This window comes from Lynx rufus, unplaced genomic scaffold, assembly GCF_022079265.1.
Source record: "Lynx rufus isolate CCGP_SWC_20201006 ecotype Redwood Valley unplaced genomic scaffold, mLynRuf1.p SCAF_13, whole genome shotgun sequence".
NCBI classification, from domain to species: Eukaryota; Metazoa; Chordata; class Mammalia; order Carnivora; family Felidae; genus Lynx; species Lynx rufus.
The window spans coordinates 21,425,295-21,445,285 of record NW_025814827.1 but is presented as its reverse complement, the minus strand read 5'-3'; the positions used below and the strand labels follow the sequence as shown (position 1 = coordinate 21,445,285).

At 35.6% G+C, this 19,991-nt stretch overlaps 1 protein-coding gene across 2 annotated transcripts in view; it reads left to right on the top strand.

Annotated features, from left to right (window-relative positions):
* The window catches only part of UNC13C (unc-13 homolog C), a 585,929-nt gene that overhangs the window by 348,529 nt on the left and 217,409 nt on the right, over positions 1-19,991 (top strand). For both annotated transcript variants that reach the window (XM_047074451.1, XM_047074449.1), the window contains one exon: positions 16,136-16,269. In XM_047074451.1, the coding sequence (XP_046930407.1) occupies positions 16,136-16,269 (134 nt within the window). The remainder of the gene's footprint in view (positions 1-16,135; positions 16,270-19,991) is intronic.

Below are 19,991 nucleotides of genomic sequence, written 5' to 3'. Positions count from 1 at the left end.
TCTCCCTCTATGCACAGATAAAAAAAAAAACCAGTAGGAGATGGAAGTCAACTGATACCTGATCCTTTTACTGACCCCATTTAGCATGGTTGTTAAACATTGATAAATAATCAGCTTTAGAAAAACAGCACCCTAGTGACTGTCTATTTTTGCTAAGTCTCACATAAATTTTGGAAACTTGAATTACCCTCAAGCAATTTAGCTCACTACATATAATCAATAAATTCCTCACAAGGAAATACAGACATTTAGGCATACACTTTGCTTACTTGCATTAAGCCTAGAGAAAAAATAGCCCTTGAAATCTCTAAGGCTCCTTTCAGTTCTACAACTCTTGGACTGTGAGCAGTCTCACAGTTATATCGTATCATGACAACATTTGCAGGTACCTCAATGCTAATTCTTCTCAAATTACCCCTGACTCTATCTTGACTTTTAATCTACTTTTGACAAAATAGGAATTTAGTGTTTTCTAGTTGATCCTTCTGATATCTAAAATGACATTTGTCATCTTTTTATTTATAGATTTCATTTTACAAGCCAGTACTCCAAAGACTATTTACAGCTTTTGATCTATACTAAGAATCTTTCACCTTAGTATCTGGATAAGGTATAAGCATGTAAATTTCTTATAAGTAGCAAAATAAATCTAAATTTAAAAAAATACAATTGACACAAGCTTAAAAAACAAAATATCAATCTTCATTAGAATGTAAATGTCCATTAATTATTTTTTTACTTGGAATGATTATCAACCATTTGTAGGAAATGTATAGAACAGATGCCCTTAGGTCCAGTAAAAACACTACCCATCCTCCCTTCTTGTCATCAACATGGCACTCTGTTAAGTTCCCAAGTTGAATAAACATATCCAACTCATCTCAAAATTCTTTTGATGGTCTGAGGCTTGTCAGTAGTTCTTAGTTAACTAGTCTCTTGTGGATAAGACATCTTACAGAAAGTTTCAATGTGATGTAATGAAATTATAGGTCTTACAACTCTGCTTGGTATCTCTAATCTTACTTCCATGGGAAATTACTGGATTCTCATGATTTACCTATGGTTTTTACTCCAGTTTTTTACTCCTTAATAATGGTCATATGTCATATTGGTGGGTTTTATCTTATTTGTACCTGTTCTCAATAATCTCCTTTTATTAAGAGCCCAGAGTACTTCTTAAATTCTTATTTTGAAAAATATCTTAAGAAAAACTCATAAACACTTAGGCTTTAAAAAATAATGAGGGACACCTGGGTGGCTCAGTCAGTTAAACATCCAATTCTTGATTTAAGCTCAGGCCATGATCTTACAGTTCATGACAGCACAGAGCGTGCTTAGGTTCCTCTCTCTCTCTCTCTCTCTCTCTCTCTCTCTCTCTCTCTCTCCCCTGATCCTGCTCTCTCTGTCTCTCTCTTTTTGTTTCTCTCTCACAAATAAACTTTATCCATTCATCAGTTGATGGACATTTAGGCTCTTTCCATAATTTGGCTATTGTTGAAAGTGTTGTTGTTTATATACACAGTGGAATACTACTTGGCAATGAGAAAGAATGAAATATGGCCTTTTGTAGCAATGTGGATGGAACTGGACAGTGTTATGCTAAGTGAAAAAAGCCCTACAGAGAAAGACAGATACCATATGTTTTCACTCTTATGTGGATCCTGAGAAACTTAACAGAAGACCATGGGGAGGGGAAGAAAAAAAAAAAAAGGTTAGAGAGGGAGGGAGTCAAAACATAAGAGACTCTTAAAAACTGAGATTAAACTGAGGGTTGATGGGGGTGGGAGGGAGAATAAACTGAGGTGATGGGCATTGAGGAGGGTACCTGTTGGGATGAGCACTGGATGTTGTATGGAAACCAATTTGGCAATAAATTTCATTTTTAAATAATAATAAATAAATAAACTTTAATAAATAAGTTATTTACTTAAAGCTATTTAATTTTACTTGTTTTTAAATTGATGTAAGTGGAATCATACTGAATATGCTCTTCTGTGTCATGGTCTTTTTCCTTGGCATTATGTATTTCAGATTTATATGTGCTGTATGTCACAGTTTATTTTAGGTTGAGTCCCTAGAAATAGATTCCAAGGTGGAGAATCACATGCAGTTCTACCTAAGAGTGCTCTAAAGCAGTGCTGTCCAATGGAAATTTATGTAATAGTGAAAGTGTTCTATATCTACACTGCCTTATATAGTGGCCATAGCCTATAGCCACATATGACTATTGACTATTTGAATTAATTTAACTTTTTAAATGTTTTATCCATTTACTTTTGAAAGAGAGAGAGTGTGCAAGCAGGGGAGGGGCAGAGAGAGAGAGAGAAGAAGACAGAGAATCCGAAGCAGGTTCCAGGCTCCGAGCCATCATTGCAGAGCCTGACACAGGGCTCGAACTCACTAACTGTGAGATCATGACCTGAGCTGAAATCAGATGCTTGACTGACTGAGCCACCCAGACTCCCCTTGAGTGAATTTAAATATAAATTTAAAGATCTTCATGTAGCTAATGGGCTATGGTATTTGACGACACAACTCTAGAGAGACATCTATAAGGAAGCAAGAAAGGCAGGATCCAACAGGTGGAGAAGCTGACTTACAATATGATTATATATGCGAGTTCAGTTAATCCTACAGGAAGGCCTGGAGGTGGGATTGCTCTTTAGAACTGACCCCAGTAGAGGCAAAGTAACAGAGCTATGGTATCACAGCATAAGCTGATCATTAGTACTGCATTTTAGAAGAGAGAGTAACTTGGGTGAATCAGTTCCTTGCTTCTGAGTGCAATTCCCAGTAAAGAACACATCTATACTCTTTCAGCAGCTGCTATTACCAGCAGCAAGGGAATTGTGCTTGGCCCTAAAGAGGGAATCTGAGCAGAACACCACAGTATCTACTGCACAGTTGGCCATTCACTTTCAGTACTCTATGGAAATTCCATTATACAAATAAATCACAATTTATATATTCTGCAGATGATAGAGAGTTGGGTTGTTTCCAGTTTGAGGAAGTGTGGCTATTGTAGACAGTGCTTCTCTAGACATTTCTGTAGATGGCTCCTGGTGAATGAATGGAAAAGTGTCTCTAGGGTATATACCTATAAGTGGAATTATTAGGAGTTAGCATATCTTTATAATTGATTTTATAAGATAATGTAAAGCTGCGTTATAAAATGATTGTGTGTTTTACAAATCACAACTCTTCATTCAGCATCTCAGTTGTGTCAGCTGAGAGGCTTACTCAGAATATCTATTCAACCATTCAGCAGGTTGGACTTTGTAACATCATCTCCCTCCCCCAAGCTCCTGAATAAAGTGTTAAAATAACTTTTACCCAGCAGTGGTTAGCAGAGTTCTAAGACAACTCTCAATGAGTCATGCTCCTGTATAATGCTTTTCTCTGAAGTGTGGGAAGAATCTGTGACTTGCTTCTAGCCAACAGAATATGGCAAAACAAACAAACAAAACACATAAACCTAAAACAGAAATTTAAACCCATGATTAGATTATGTTATGTAGTAAATGCAAAAGGGTTTTACAGATTAATTAAGGTCGTTAATCAGTTTGGCTGTGAATTAATGAAAAGAGGGATTAAACTGGGTAGACCTCCTAATTGGTGACGCTTTAAAATGAAACTTGGCCCTTTTCTGCATTTGGAGGACAAGTTTCTCTGGGTTCTACAGATAGAAGGAAATGAATTCTGCCAACAGTCACATAGACATGCTTCAGATGTGATCCCATCCTGAGGACCCTGAGCCTCAGATGAGATCCCATTCCTGGCTGACACCTTGGTTACAGCCTTGTGGGACACTGAGCAGAGTACCCAGCTATGCCAAGCCTGGATGCCTGACCCATAGAAACTGTCAGACAATAAATGTCTGCTATTTAAAGCTGCTAAAACTAGGGTAATTTGTCACAAAGCAACAGAAAATAAATACACCTGCTTAGCAGCAAAATTTCTGTGACTTTCTAATTCCCTCTATTTCATTTCCTTGGGTTCTTCATATTTGGAGAGAGAGACATTACTATTTCTTTTTTTAAAAAAAGTTTATTTATGTATTTTGAGAGAGAGAGAAGGTGGGGTGGTGGGGGGGGGAGAGAGAGAGAGAGAGAGAGAGAGAGAGAGAGAGTCTCAAGAAAGCTCCACACTGCCCAATGTGGAGCTCGAACTCATGAAACGTGAGATCATGACCCTGAGCCAAAATCAAGAGTCAGATGCTTAACCAACTGAGCAACCCAGGCCCACTATTATTTCTTAGGAGAATTTTTAATCCATTGAAAAGAGACAGTATACTTCAAATTGTTGCAGTGTAATATCCAGTTGTAACTGCTTCTTTTAACAGTTATATTCCCTTTTTGAAAGAAATTATCAATTTGAAGGATAAAATATTTAAAAATCACTTTCCTGAAACTTCTAAGAATAGCTAAGCTTGAGAAGATAAAATGTAAGGATTTTCACTGTGCTTTGAGATTCCTTTAATGACAGAAAGGGTTTTAGAAGATAATGACAGAAACAAAAGGAAAATGTGGATGATACCTAAAACATATCCAGAAAAGCCTACAGAGAGTTCACATTTATAAAGAGCAATGGGGTTGTATTAATTCAGATAAAACCATCTGCTTAGAAAAATAAACTCAAATATGAGTCATGTTTTATTCTTACTCATGTAAAATCTGTAAAACTGGATGCTCTTGAATATACAAGTGGTTCTTCCTGTCACACTTTGGATTCTCTGAAAGCAGAGCCTACAAAAGGAACTTGTCATAGTTTATTTGAGACGTGACCCTAGAAAGAGAAGTTTAATAGGTGGAGAAACAGAAGATGTGGAAATCAGAAAAGCAATAAAAGGTGCTAGAATGAGCTTTTGTCTATGTTGTCAGTTGAGGCTCTGTTCCCTTGGGAGCCTAGTGGGAAACCACATAGAACATACCTCACAATTATTCCAATGGAGGGTGGGAGTGTAGTGGGTTGAATAGTGTCTCCCCAAAAGATATGTCCACCCAGAACCTCAGAGTGTGACCTTATATGGAGCAAAGACCTTTGCAGATATAATTAAAATAAGCATCTAGAGATAAGAGTAAGGTTTTAAATCCAATTACAGATGTTTTAATAAGAGGCAGGAAAGAAGACAACAGACACAGAAAGAAAGAACATATAAATATAGAGGCAAAGGTTGGAATTATGCATATGCAGACCAAAGACTGTCATAGGTTGGCCAGTCATCAAAAGTTAGGAGAAGGACATGGAAGAAATTCAACCTTTAGAAAGAGGCAACCCAGCCAACATCCTGATTTTGGACTTCTCAGCTCCAGAACTGTGAAAGAACACAGTTCTGTTTAAACCTGCCAAGTCTGTGGTATTTTGTCATGGTAGCCCTAGGAAGCTAATACAGGAGACTGGGCTATTGACCCTTTTCACACCTCTGGGCCACTTGAATGTGCACAGAATGGCTACCTGTGATTTTATAAGAGGCCCCAAGCAGCAAAGCAGAGAGACATTGCAGGAAGTGCTTCATTTGGTACTCTGGCAACGTACATGGAATTGCTCACAAGAGATGCATTGATATCAGGTGTGCTGAAGGAATATGACCCTGTATCCACAAACACCTTATTCAGTCTTCCAGCAGCGTTTTAGAGAACCAAGTCCCTTTCTTATGATTCTACCATCTTAAACATGATAGTAAAGTGGCTGTGCTTTTGCACAGCAAACTAGAAGAAAAGAACATAGAGGATTATGTGTGCAAGGTTAGTATGCTATAGCACTTCTGCTCACATTCTACTGGCTAGCACTCGGTTACATTTCCACAACTACCTGCAAAGGAGGCTGGGAAATAAAGCTGTTCTGCTTACCTGTTGCTGTGTAACAATACCAAATCTCAGTAGCTAAAAAAATTATCTTGTTTATTAATCTATGTCTGCTATTTGGACAGGACCCAGTTGGGATGGCTTATCTCTGCTCCATGAAGCACTAACTGAGATGGCTCTATTAGAGCTCAGGGTTGGGGGTGGGGGGGGTGGCGGCAGAGGTCCACTTCCAAGATGGCTTACACACATGGCTGGAAAGTTGGAAACAGCTGTCATCTTTTAGATGAAAGCTTCTGAAGGCTTAGCTGAAGGTGATATCAAGGAACCTTAGTGTATTTCCTTGTGGGCCTCTCCATAGATTGATTACATTTGTCTCAAGTGTAAATTGCACTCACTCCCAACACCTTACAAAATTATTTTCCTATTATAGTATCTGGTTCATGCTTGAGTTTCAAAATCACTCTAAATTATGTCCAGATGCAAATGAAGCTCTGTTGGTTCCATTTCTGAAGTGTGGTTCCTCTTGATCTAAATATCTGTAAACTACACAGCCATGTTGTCTGCCCCCCCCCCACATGCCCGATATACAGTGGTGACATGGAAATAGTATAACAGAAACAGATATTTCTGTTCAAAAATAGGCACATGACAGTCACTTGTCCATAGAAATTCTGAAATGTAGCTAGGAACACGTTGTCAGTTCTTACTTGGAGCTTAGTCCTGCTGTCTGGAAATTATTCTCTTTGACTCTTGGCTCCATTTTCTGGGCTTTTAGCCTTGACCCTACGTCATTTATCCTTCTTCATTGTTGCAACTGAGTAGCCTTCTAGTCTACTTCTTGCCCATAGAAGTTTAGAGATTCAAAATCCTCTTTTCATTTTATACTAACTTAATTCCTTTCTGTCCAGACTGATACAATTTATTTCAAATATCTGTAAGCATTCCATTAGACAAAAATAGCACTCATGTTTCTTTCTGAGACAGACCTTCTCTATCTTGGATGGAAAATTATGGGCTATAGGACAATGAACTTAAGATTCATAGAAGTCTTTCTGTCTAGTGGAAATGAACTATAAGGCACAACTTCCTTAAGATTCTTAGAAACTCTACTAGGTATACCTTAAATATTCATAAAGCTCTCAGAAAACTTGCTTTGGACCTAGATATTTTTCATGATCTTAGAGTCATACCAGTAAAGCATCCTGGATTTGATATGTTCCCTGAAGCTATCTCTCACATTGAAAGCCTTGCGTTCTGGAGGGGTTAAGGATGAAAAAGTTTTATTTTTGAACCCAAGAAATCCTGGTTTCTTTATATTTCCTATAAATTCTGCTTGGAAAATGATGTATTTGGTTTTTAGCTCCCTTCTTTTTTCCAGCTATTATCTTACTCTACATGGTTGTAAGAAACCACTTGGCATGTTCATTCTACTAAATCCACCAGCTCACATTATATTTTCTACTTCCTGCATTTATTGTAGGTAACAATGTTGAAAATTTTCCCCACTAAATAATAGGAGTCACCTTCTAGCTGGCCTAAACAATTTCCTCACTGACCTTCAAGTTCTCATAGGCAAGTCCTCTGATTTCGTTAATAACCTTCTTGAAATTCTTCTAGCTTCTGCCTACCACCACTTAGTCCCAGATCACTGCCTCATGTTTTAAGTTTGTGTTACATTAATGACCCACTTCGAGTATCAAATTCTGTTCCAGTTATCTATCTTGAGTACCAAACCTCCCCAAAACTTAATGGTTTAAGACAATAACAATAGCTTACTTCAGTCACAAATAAGCAATTTGAGCAGGGCTGGGTGGTAAAGTCTCATTTCTGCTCTATGTGGAGATGGAAGGTCTACTTCTCACATGCTTACTCATATGGCTAGCAAGTTGGTGCTGGCTGTCAGCTGGGAACTATACCACATCTGCCGGTTGGTTCTTCTCCATGTGGACCTCTCCAAAGAGTACTTTAGCATTTTCACAGTTCACTGACTGGATTTCAGGAGCAGGTGGTCCAAAAGACAGGAATTGGGAATTGCCAGCTTCTTAAAACCATCCTGAAAACAGGTCACTTCTGTCATATTCTATTGGTAAAAGTCACCCATATTCAAGGGAAGGAAATATAGACATACCTTTTAATGGAAAAAATGTCAAATAATTTAAAGTCCTCTTTAATCCTCCACTGTAATGTAACTCTGTACTCAAGGAAAAGGGGAAACTGATTTAGGGAACCGCTATCCAATTTCTGCCACAATGTATTCCAGTCATTTAAAACAATACCCATATGTTCAGTGGGTATGAAGTTACAGTTACACAAATGAATTAAGATCTAGAGATCTGCTGTACAAAACATAGTGTCTATGGTTAACAATATAATTTGCATTTAAAAATCATTAAGAGGTTAGATCTCATATTAAATGCCTTATCACATGTGGGGTAGGGGAAGAAAGCAAAGGGACATAAGGAAACTTTGGGGAATGATGGATAGGTTTATTACCTTGTTAGTGGTGGTATCATGGAGGTATGCATATGTCCAAACTTATCAAACTGTATATATTAAATATCTGAAGTTTTTGTATATTAATTATACCTCAGTAGAGCTCTTAAAAACAATAACCATATATTTTTAATCAATATCATATCAAATGCTTAAAGCTTATGGGTTATGTTTTCTCTGTAATTATAGTTATAGGCATATAATCAAAGTATATTAAAAAGACACTTGGCATGTGGTTAATTTTTAGGTACAATGTAGACAAGGGATTTTTGTACATGCCTCTTAATTTCCAGGGATTTATGACATTTGGAGAGATATTATATTTAGAAAGTTTTCCTTATGCTGTAATAAAATCTTCTGTATTGAAAATTTTACTCGCAAGAACTAGGTTTTTCTTAATCACACAAGACAAATCTAATTGATCTTTTAATCTCTTCCTATACCACAGCCCATCATGTATTTGAAGTCAGCTATCTTGGTTCTCTTGAGTTTTGTCTAAGCACTACTAGTTCTTTTATAGGTGTAGTATCTTCAATGGAAAATAAGTGCCAGCCAAATGTGACCGGATGCATTTTTCCTTTTTGATGTAAGTTTAATTTATATAAAGAGAAGAGGGAAAAACTATTAGTTTACCCACTAAAATAGTTTCATATTCAAGAAAGTTTCTTATGTATCTCTCTAGGGATTCTAATAAGAGTGTTATCAGTTGGGTAAACCATATACCATATGCTATGAATTTAATTAAAGGCAAGTATTCACCTGTTACAATAATAAACATCCTCTTATTGAATATATTCTGCCTATAGACTTGCTAGAAGGATCAGAAACAGAATTGGGTATGTGTGATCCCATTTCAATATTTGAAATGTGAAGTTGAAAAAATTAAATCCTTTTCCAAATTGTACAAGTTAATATCAACTTAAGAGCAAAATATAAGTTTCTGATTCTATGTTCAATGTTTTTTTCTATTACACCATGCTGTTAAGTAATTTGTATATTTAAATCTACATTTAGAGCTATGATACTTTATAGTTATGTATTTATGGATCACTTAACTGTGTATAATCTGTTCAAATTCAAGGAGCCATTTAGTGCTGTTAAAAGCCATTGAGAATGTCCAAACATTTTGATATGCAGTTTTGGCAATTTAAAGGTCAAGATATTTTGGACTTGTTGAAATTGAAAGGACCTAGTAAAGATTATTCAAATATTTTGCTGCAGTAAAGATGAATTATTCTAATATATGCATTTTTTTCTTTCTAGCTAGATTAGCATAGTGTTAATTTTCAGTAATTAATCTTATTTAAGACCACTAGTTGCTCGATTTTTGCTCTCAGCAACATATATTTAGTTATTTCCGTAGATCAGTAATTTCCTAATGACTGTTAATTTAGAAAGTAATGTTTTAGAAATGGATCTAACAGAGGAGTTTATCAACACTTGGAAGAGGGACCACATAAACATCCAGAAAGATATTCCATCTCCTCTTAAAATTAGGGAACTATATGTAGTTGAAAATTTCTCAGATGTAAAGGTAAAACAGAAGTCTTTTGTTATCATGACAAAATGTAAAATCTAGCAAATCCCTAACTGATATTGATACCTAAAAGGAATTCTATCACTCTTCTTCCTAAGCAAATAAGGCCTATTTTTACCTGACTCAATTACAAGTCAGTACTTGGGTCCTGACTCTTCCTATGAATATGAGGATTTCAGAAGAATATATCTGTATGTTTAAGTCCAGATTCCCAGGCTATACCTCCATTTACTCTGATTTTATAGCTCTGCACCAGAGGCTCTAAAGTCATATGTATTTCTTATAAGTAACCCAGATGATTCTGATGTACATGATGTATGGACAGACTTAGAAAACATTGGTCAGTAGCTTCTTTGAATATAGTTTCATATTTCACTCCTTAGTGTGTTTCTTATAGATTCTCAGTGTTGCAGTTTACATGGCCCTGGATTTAAAAAGCCAATTACACAACAGTTCATGGAATCAGAATATATGCTCTGCCCCAGCTGTCCCAGAAAGGCAAAGGTAGCACAACTTTATTTGCACTGAAAGATTAGTTTTCTGATCCATGGTATGGCCAGAATACTAAAGGCTATTCATTAAATGTATGATCAAAATCCATCTCATTCATCCCAATTTTCCAAAATCTCTCCAATTCATTTCCAGAGTTTAAGTTACTTAATATATATCAGTAAAATTTGGTGAGAGAAGAAGGCATCTCTGATAGTGACATTTAAGAGTACTAGCAGAAAATACTTTTAAAGTCGGTAGATCAAAGATGATAAACTTGGAAATGGTTGAAGTAAGTGATGAACTGAACTTTGCCAGAGGCAAAAAAGAAAAATAATAATGGGAAGTATTGATACCATCTTTAAAAGGATGCCCCTTTATATAGATATAGAGACTTAGATCATCAATTAAAATTACTAATGTTTCCATTTAGCATTGGCTCTCAAACTTTTTAAATTATAAACCCTGTCATAAGCTCTATTAATCAGTAACTTAATTTGCTTCTTTATGACTTAGCAAACAAAATCCAACTCTATCTTCTTTTTAACTGGAATAATTTTTAACTCATTGAGAAAGGGGTCAGAGCAAAGTAGGCTCCCTGGAGAACATGAAGTTTATAATGTTTGGGTGTTCTGATTTTTAGGACCTTACATGACCTCAAATGGGCCACTTTTAATTTTTTTAATGTTTATTTTTGAGAGAGACAGAGGACGAGCCAGGGAGGGGCAGAGAGAGAGGGAGACACAGAATCCGAAGCAGGCTCCAGGCTCCGAACTGCCAGCACAGAGCCTGACACGGGGCTCAAACTCATGAACTGTGAGATCATGACCTGAGCTGAAGTTGGACACTTAACTGACTGAGCCACCCAGGTGCCCCTTGGATGGACCACTTTAAACCATGTCAGCCTTAGTTTTCTCATCTCTAGAATGCAGAAATTACAATAGTTGTCTGTAGCCTTTTCAGTAGTACAATGTAATTAAAGAACAAAGGAAAGAGGTACAGTGGTGGTCTATGAGCTCTTGGCAAAAGCTGAGAAGTGAGACAAAATATTTGCATTTACTTAGGGCTTTCTGTTTCTGTTTCACCTTCCTCTGGACCAAAATCAATGTTTGTTCCAGCACTTCTAGCACTCTGACCAGATATTTAAATCTCTATTCCTGCTTTTACTGTGCCTCAGTAACACATCCAACACCATTTCCTTGATTTCCTTTTTTTCCCTAAGTTTTATTTATTTATTTATTTATTTATTTATTTATTTATTTAGAGAGAGAGAAAGAGAGCAAGTAGGGGAGGGCTAGAGAGAGAATCCCAAGCAGGGTCTGCACTGTCAGTGCAGAGCCCAACACGGGGCTCAAACTCATCCTTAGATCATGACTTGAGCCGAGGTTGGAGTCCTTATCCCACTGAGCCACACAGCTGCCCCCAAGTCTTTATTACTTACTCCTCCTCTTCCCTCAGGGTAGAAATTCCTAGCTATTCTTTCTCACTTATCTGCAAGACTCTATGGCCTGACTTGGAAGAAGCCATGTTCTTCATTCGTTTGACGCCATTTGTCCCCACATACACTGAATTCCATTCTCTCCCATTTCAACAGGGGCCTCACTACCCCATCTAGGTCTATCTTTCATAAAATTGTATTATTTTCCTTTTTTTGATTTATTTTCCCCAGTGTCTTCCTTCTTGCCAAATATTCTTCCTCTCTTTGAGGAATCTTATTTACTCCATAATTTCAGCTACCACATATATCCTGGAATTCTTCTAGCTACATCAGCAGTCCAGAATATTGCTTTAAATTCCAGACTGATCTACATAATTACTTTCTGGATAGTTCCACTTGATTTTTCCCTCTCTCTCTTCTTTCTCACCACTTAGGCAATGAATTCTATCAACTTATTAATCATTTCATAAGTAGTTTCATAAATCTACAATTTTCCTTAGTACCTATTTCATAAGTTTAACTTCTCTTAAACTTCCTGCGACTGCCAAATCATTTAAACATAAATGTAGTTAAGTAAGTAGACTCAAGTTTGAAATCTTCTAATGGTCCTCATCTAATATGGTTTAAATGTTAATTCCTTGATGTGACACACAAGATCCTAAAAGATTTAACCCATATCTCTGTAGACTTTTGTTTCCCAAAGTATGTTCGGAGGAAGATTTATTCTGTGGAAAGTTTTACAAGATGGGATATTGGGAGTACAAGGGGAATAGAGAGCTTTGTAAATTGCAAATATATTTGAGAAACTCATGTTCCATTGTTAGCCCTCAGCGTAGCGGTTTTCAATCTAGTCTCTGAACTAGGAGCACCAGCATTACTAGAAACTTCATTATGTATGCACATCCTCAGGTCTCACCCTACACTTGGTGAATCAGCAACTCTGGGAAAGGGACCAACAGTCTGTGTATTAGCAAGCCTTCCTAACAATGCTGATAAAACACTAAAGTTTGAGTACCACCATCTTAGAGAATCACAATGCACATTAGCATGTTACTCCAGGATATCTAGAAATAATCTGTTTAACTTTGTTTTAAGCAAGTATTTTCTCAATTTGTTTGAGCATGGACTGTGTTTATGTGTGTGTATAACTAATACTAACTTCCAATAGAATGAATGTTAGAGAAACACCCTTTGTCAGAAGCTTGTAGCCTCAGATTACTAATAATTGCCTAATTATGTATCTGTTGTGTAGTTTTGCATTTAAATATCCCCTTACTTTACTAAATTTCTTCCCCCAACTTTTGTCTAGCCAACTCCTTAGAGGAAATATTTCAAAATTTTATGCTTATTAAACAAATACATGGAATGCCACAGCCATATTTTATAACAAGCTTAGAAGTGTTGTGCAAGTTCCACATTAATATGAAGATGGCATCTGTTATTTCAACACTTTCTTTTTTGCATGTAATGGTTATCTCTATGTTGATCTCTTCATGAAATATTTTCATATTTTCTCATTTGATACTATAAAAATATAGTGTATATCTTATCAGCTTGTCTATTAAAGCTTTTCTGTATTGAAATATTCTTTATAAAAGTGACCATTGGAGGGGCACATGGGTAGCTCAGTCTATTAAGTGTCTGACTTCTGCTTAGGTCATGGTTCATAGGTTTGAGCTCTGTGCTGGGCTCTTCACTGAAGATATGGAGCCTGATTGGGATTCTCTCTCTCCCTTTCTCTGTGCCTGTCCCCTGCTCACTCTTTGTCTGTCAAATAAGCAGACTTAAAAAAGTGACCATTGGAAACGGTGACCCCACATGCTGGCTACTTTCCATTTTCACAAATTCTCTCCCATTATACTCTCACAGTCTTTCAAGTCTCTTTCCTCAATAATCTATTAAGAAAATAGTACTTAGTCACTGTAATTCTAATTATCATAATTAAAATTGATCTGTTCAGTTATATTTTTATAAACTGATTATATTCTCATTTGTTCATTGTCGTTAATGAGTTTATCATTATATATTATCTTACATAGTATAAATATTATAAAATATATTTTATTATGAGAAATATTAATTTGTAAGGGTTTCAGTAAATATTAGCGTACTTATTACCAGATTCCTGAATTTCCACTACATTACCTTAATTTTTCTGATCATAAGCTCAAATGTAATAGATTTCTAAGATATTAATAATATGCTTCTTAGAAAAAAATAATTCTTAAGAAATCTGGTAAATATTCCAGTATACATGATTCTGCCCCATCCTTTCAAACATGCAGTCTTTTAAAGTGCATTATTAAATTAGGGAAAGCTTGGTTTCTTATAATGTCGTGTGATTTGTAAAAACTTAATGGTTCAACATCCAGTTTGGTTTATTCTGGTTCAACATAAAGAATTTGATGAAAAATGGTACCATCTATAATCTTCTGATGTCATAATAAAAAGTGATGAGAGTATAATGTGTGACAGCTAAGGAACTTTGGAATTAATGCCTATTCAACTATGTTATTTTTTCCTTCTTTCCATATTATTCTTTGCAGAATGACAAATGTTGGACAGGTCATCTATAGTCATTTCATTTAATCATATTACTTGAAAAAAATGAGACATATAGTTGGGCTAAATATGCATCATGATGATTAATTACAGTATTAATCAAGTTAAAATACATTTGACAAACAAATGCTGTGGCCATCAGAACTAATTTCATTTAAAACCTTTATAAATATCTACCAGGTTCTCCCAACTTCTAAATACATCATAGAGGAAGAAATCTATTGAGCTTAATGTAATAAGTAAATAATCACATTATTGTGACATTAATAAAATCTTGTTCACAAAATAAAGATGAATTTAAACAGAAAATGGAACTTGAAAGTACAAAGCTGGATATTTTTAAGCCTGTATTTCTGACTAATTTTCTTCTTGAAGATCTTCTGATGTACTTTGATGTACCTCCGGGATTGAAAGAGGAAGGCTGCCAAGAAGTTTCAAGTGGTTATTAGGGACCAGATATACAAGGTTCTTAAGAACCTTTGGAGAGTACTTATAGTTTATTTTGGAAATTTGAAGTAATTTGTGCCAGCCACTAATTTTGGACTAATTGAGCACTCCAACATTTAATATCTGTTGCATTTTGAGCATAAAGGTAAATCAGCAGCACTTGGAAGTACCTTAGGAAAATATATGTCCCTAAAGGTACATTATAGTCTGTGTACAGAGGTCTCTAATAGTAAGTGGATTCAATATAGGGCTGTATTTTAACTTCAGGGAGAACAATAACGTGGTGATGACTCGTTCAGATCTGGTTGCAAGTCTTGGGCAGCATTAGAAAGTATGCATACAACCATTTGGCAGAGGGTGGCTGATCTTTGGATGAGATGTTGGAAATGGCAGTAGTTTGGGCCAAATAAAATCTGATATACCTTTTATACCAGAGAACCCATGAATTTCCTGAGCCACAAATTGAAGTTTTCAGATATCCTGGACCTATAAGCTTACAAATCATTTGATAAAAATAATTAGGGAAGCCCTATGCTTCCTATGATCTCTATGGTCTGTGTCTTTGTCTTTTTTGCCTAATTATTTAAAGTAAATGTAGAAGAAGTGCTCAAAGAATACCCACCAAACAAAAGAATTTTATGTGTTGAGTATGAAGTTGATATGTGAAACATTCAAGATTGTTATTGTACTTTGTTCATCTCAGTGTAAATTTAGATCATCCTGGACAACACTCTCTAGAGCTTGAGAATTCATGAAGCACGATAAATCAAGGATTCAAATATGATTTAAACACACACATACACGAAAGATAGACTTACATACTTTTCATTTAACTAAATGCATTTGTGGGTGGAATAAGAGTGTTCCAGACCATTCATGGAACATTTATATACTGTAGAATTTAACGGTACTGGCTTGAGTTCTGCCCACTTACCACCAATGTTAACTGTGAACAAAATATTTAGGCAGGATAAATTTCACACATATGCACATGCACACACCCCCCCACACCTTTGTACACACGGAAAACAACCTCCCTCCTTGGAAGAAGCCACATTAAAGGGATAATTTCTATAATAATAATTCCTAAGAATATGAGTTACAATTGAGAAAGAGCAACTTCCAGTCTAGAGCCAAAGAACTTAGAAATACAAGCCTACGCTCGCCGTTGTGATTTTATCCAATGGGATGTCATTCAATGAAGAAAGGAAACCTGACTTTAAAAGCTTTGGTTCACATGACCTAAGAATTTTTCTGTAACCACTTTTCTCTGATCTGTCCATTTGACACTGATAAACTAAAGTCATACCATTTAACCTTTTTTTTTTTTTTTTTTTTTTTAATGTTGCATGACCTTGTGAGCAGAGTAAGAAACAGGACATTCCTCGGGAAGATCAGGGACCAACCACCAAGAATTTGGATTTTTGGCCCCAGCTTATTACACTGATGGTCACTATTATTGATGAGGATAAAACTGCCTACACACCTGTCCTGAATCAGTAAGTATGCTGTCTTGGAAATGAATGGATTTTATTCCACTAATGTTACGAAAACATAAAATATTTGAAGCATGGTTTATACTCTCAATGGAAAAGTTTGTTTTCCAAAATTAAATTTTCTAAAATTAAGCTATATAAAGCAGCATTTTTTATTTTTATTAGTAAATATCAATTCAGAGATATTTTAAATTTTTAGTTCAAGACCGTTAGAATGAGATTCTTTGGATAGAGAGACAAATATTTCCCAGAATTTATTTTTATTTGATGTAGAAAAGTTTCTTCTTTCCTTTGATTCCTTTCATGACTATCTCATTATCTCAAAAAAGAAAAAAAAAACCACAAAACTATCTCACTGCACTTCCCCCAAAACTAAAAAGAATGTCAAAATTATTAATTATATTTCATTGTGACTTGTAATAATAAAAATTTTTCAAAAGAAAGCTTGCTTTCAAAATAGTTAGATAACATGGATTTAATGCAATATTTAATGCTGTTTTTTTAAAGTTTATTTATTTATTTTGGGAGACTGAGAATGCTCACCCTAGTGGAGGAGGAGAAGAGAGAGTGAGAGAGAGAATCCTAAGTAGGCTCTGTGCTTGGCAGCGCAGAACCCCATGTAGTCCTCAGTCTCAGAAACCATGAGATCATGACCTGAGCTGAGATCTGGAGTCAGAATCTTAACTGACTGACCCAGGTGCCCCAATGCAATATTTAGTAGAGTAAGTCCATTTTCTCAAATAACAATGCAAGCCTATGCCTCTATACATAGAATTTGTAAATTATGACCAGACAGACAAGGCGGATGAATTAAAACTCATGACTATTCTAGAATAGCAGATTCTAGAGGAGTCTAAAATTATCAACTCTTCAAAATGTCACTTGCTAGGAGACCTTGGGCAAATTATCTAATTTCCCTGAGTCTCAGTTTGCTCATATGTGAAATAAGGATGTACTACTAGATAATATCCAAGATGCTGTCCAACTTTAATGTTGCACATTTAGGATTTATTTTATGCCCACATATTGAGGGCTATACAGAAAAAGCAAAGTAACGGCTAAGTCTACCAACAAGGCACTTGCAATATGATTAATGGAGAGTGTATACTGACATTTTGGTAATACCTGAAATGCTATGGGTAGCAGGAGTAGCAGAAATAGACAAATCATGAAGTAGAACATGAAGTAGAGTCAGACTTACTATAGAGAACTGGATTTATTGTTTCTCTATAATGGTCAAGACAGGGTCAAAAAGCATATGTCGAATCCAATTGAAATTTCAATTACAGAAGAAATAAATTCATCCCAATTTTCATCTTTTCCTTGCTTCTTAACCACTGATTTTCATCTGTCCCACATTCCTCCTAATTGTGAAGAAATTGGTCCTCTTTGATATGCAACCATTATAGCATCATTAGGTTTGTCTTTATACTTCCTTCCCCCGTTCCCTATTATATTCTACCTGAAGACCACAGTGTTTGCTGCTCAAAATCTATAGAGACTCTGTTTTATTTTCTTCTGATAGCTCAAGACTAGATCTTGTCTTTTAATATATGACATACCCTCTGCTCATCCTGGGGGCTTTATGGAACAGATATGTTTTCTCCTTTATTCTTTGGACTTTTTTTTTTAAATATGAAATTTATTGTCAAATTGGTTTCCATACAACACCCAGTGCTCATCCCAACAGGAGTCCTCCTCAATGCCCATCACCCACCCTCCCCACCCTCCCACGCCCCCACCCCACCCACCCACCCCCCCCCATCAACCCTTAGTTTATTTTCCATTTTTAAAAGTCTCTTATGGTTTGGCTCTCTCCCTTTCTAACTTTTTTTTTTCCTTCCCCTCCTCCATGGTCTTCTGTTAAGTTTCTCAGGATCCACATAAGAGTGAAAGCATATGGTATCTGTCTTTCTCTGTATGACTTATTTCACTTAGCATAACACTGTCCAGTTCCATCCACGTTGCTACAAAAGGCCATATTTCATTCTTTCTCATTGCCATGTAGTATTCCATTGTGTATATAAACCACAATTTCTTTATCCATTCATCAGTTGATGGACATTTAGGCTCTTTCCATAATTTGGCTATTGTTGAGAGTGCTGCTATAAACATTGGGGTACAAGTGCCCCTATGCATCAGCACTCCTATATCCCTTGGGTAAATTCCTAGCAGTGCTACTGCTGGGTCATAGGGTAGATCTATTTTTAATTTTTTGAGGAACCTCCACACTGTTTTTCAGAGCAGCTGCACCAGTTTGCATTCCCATCTTTGGGCCTTTTTTAAGACAGAGGGAGATCTATTTCCTAAAGGTAGGGAGATCAATACTTGTTTTATGCCCTTTAGTTGGGATATGCCATTTGGTAAATGAGTATTGAATAAAGAGAAACATCTGAGAAATGCTAATGAAAAGTTATATGAAAGATTCTATTTTTAATCAAAGAAATTCTTTACATTCACCAAATATCAGATATCCAGACATGACTAGTAAAAGATGCATCATAAAATCATAGAATTAATTAAAATTTTCCAGAATTATTTTTAATCATGTACTAAGAAACATATTACAAATTTTTATTTGACTTTTTGAAACTGTATTAGAAGTAATGGAGGAAATACATTTAGTTATGGCACAAATAAATTTTAAATTATGAACTAAACAGTCTACTCAGTATAAAAAGGAGTAATGATACAAGGAAAGGAATGTCTTTCTTTTCCTTTATGTTTTTAATGTAGGGGTTTGGAATCAGTTTTTTTTTTTCTCCTATGAGACCCTAATCCTAAAAAACCTGAATGCCTTCCTATATTAGTAATCGATGTTTTATGGTTGTAATTGTTCAGATTTTGAGGACGTTTTAAAGATTTTTTGTTTACTAAGGATCATTCCATTTTGCTTCTTGTTTAACGTTTTAAGTGAACTTCTAATGAGTGAGATGTGGTCTTGGTGGCCAATGAGTTTGTATAATTTGGTGAGATTTTCATTCACACCTGTTTCTTGATTTGCACAGGGTGTCATCACATTTAGGCTTCACTAATTATCTCCTTTGTTGGTTAAGGCTAGCATTGTTTCAGAAAGTGATGAGTCCAGACCACCTGGGTCAGGATCATGTGGTCTGCTAGTCAGGTATGCAGATTCTGAGCCTTATCTCAAATCTATGGATTCAAAATCTGAAGTTGGCACACAAGTCTGTAATATAAATAATATACCCTCATGTGCTCTATAGACACTAAAGTTTGAAGGCACAGTCAAATCTGAGACAGATGTTTCAGGCTAAAACAAGTTTCAGTTTTATTTTGAAGGCAAAGGTAAGTGAATACATGATATAAAAATATAGGGATATTTTTTGTCATTCATTGTAATCTAAGGTTATTGATACAAATTTATAGAATGAAGCATTGTTATGACTTTGAAAAAAATCATTGTAAGCTTTGGCTCATTCAAATTTTATGACAATTTATAATAATTATAGGATGAAACTTGAGAATAGGGTTGTATTTTGTATACTAATATAATTCCAGGCATGTATATTGGTTGAATGAATGAAGAAATTAAAGCAAGCCTGTATATGTAGTTGGCATATGTTCTCTCTGTTCCTACTTTATTATTAATTGATGCACTGGAGTATTTGAGCAATATTTATTCACATTTTTAATTTATTTTTTTATTTTTTTAATGTTTTTATTTTTGAGAGAGAGAGAGAACATGAGCAGAAGAGGGACAGAGA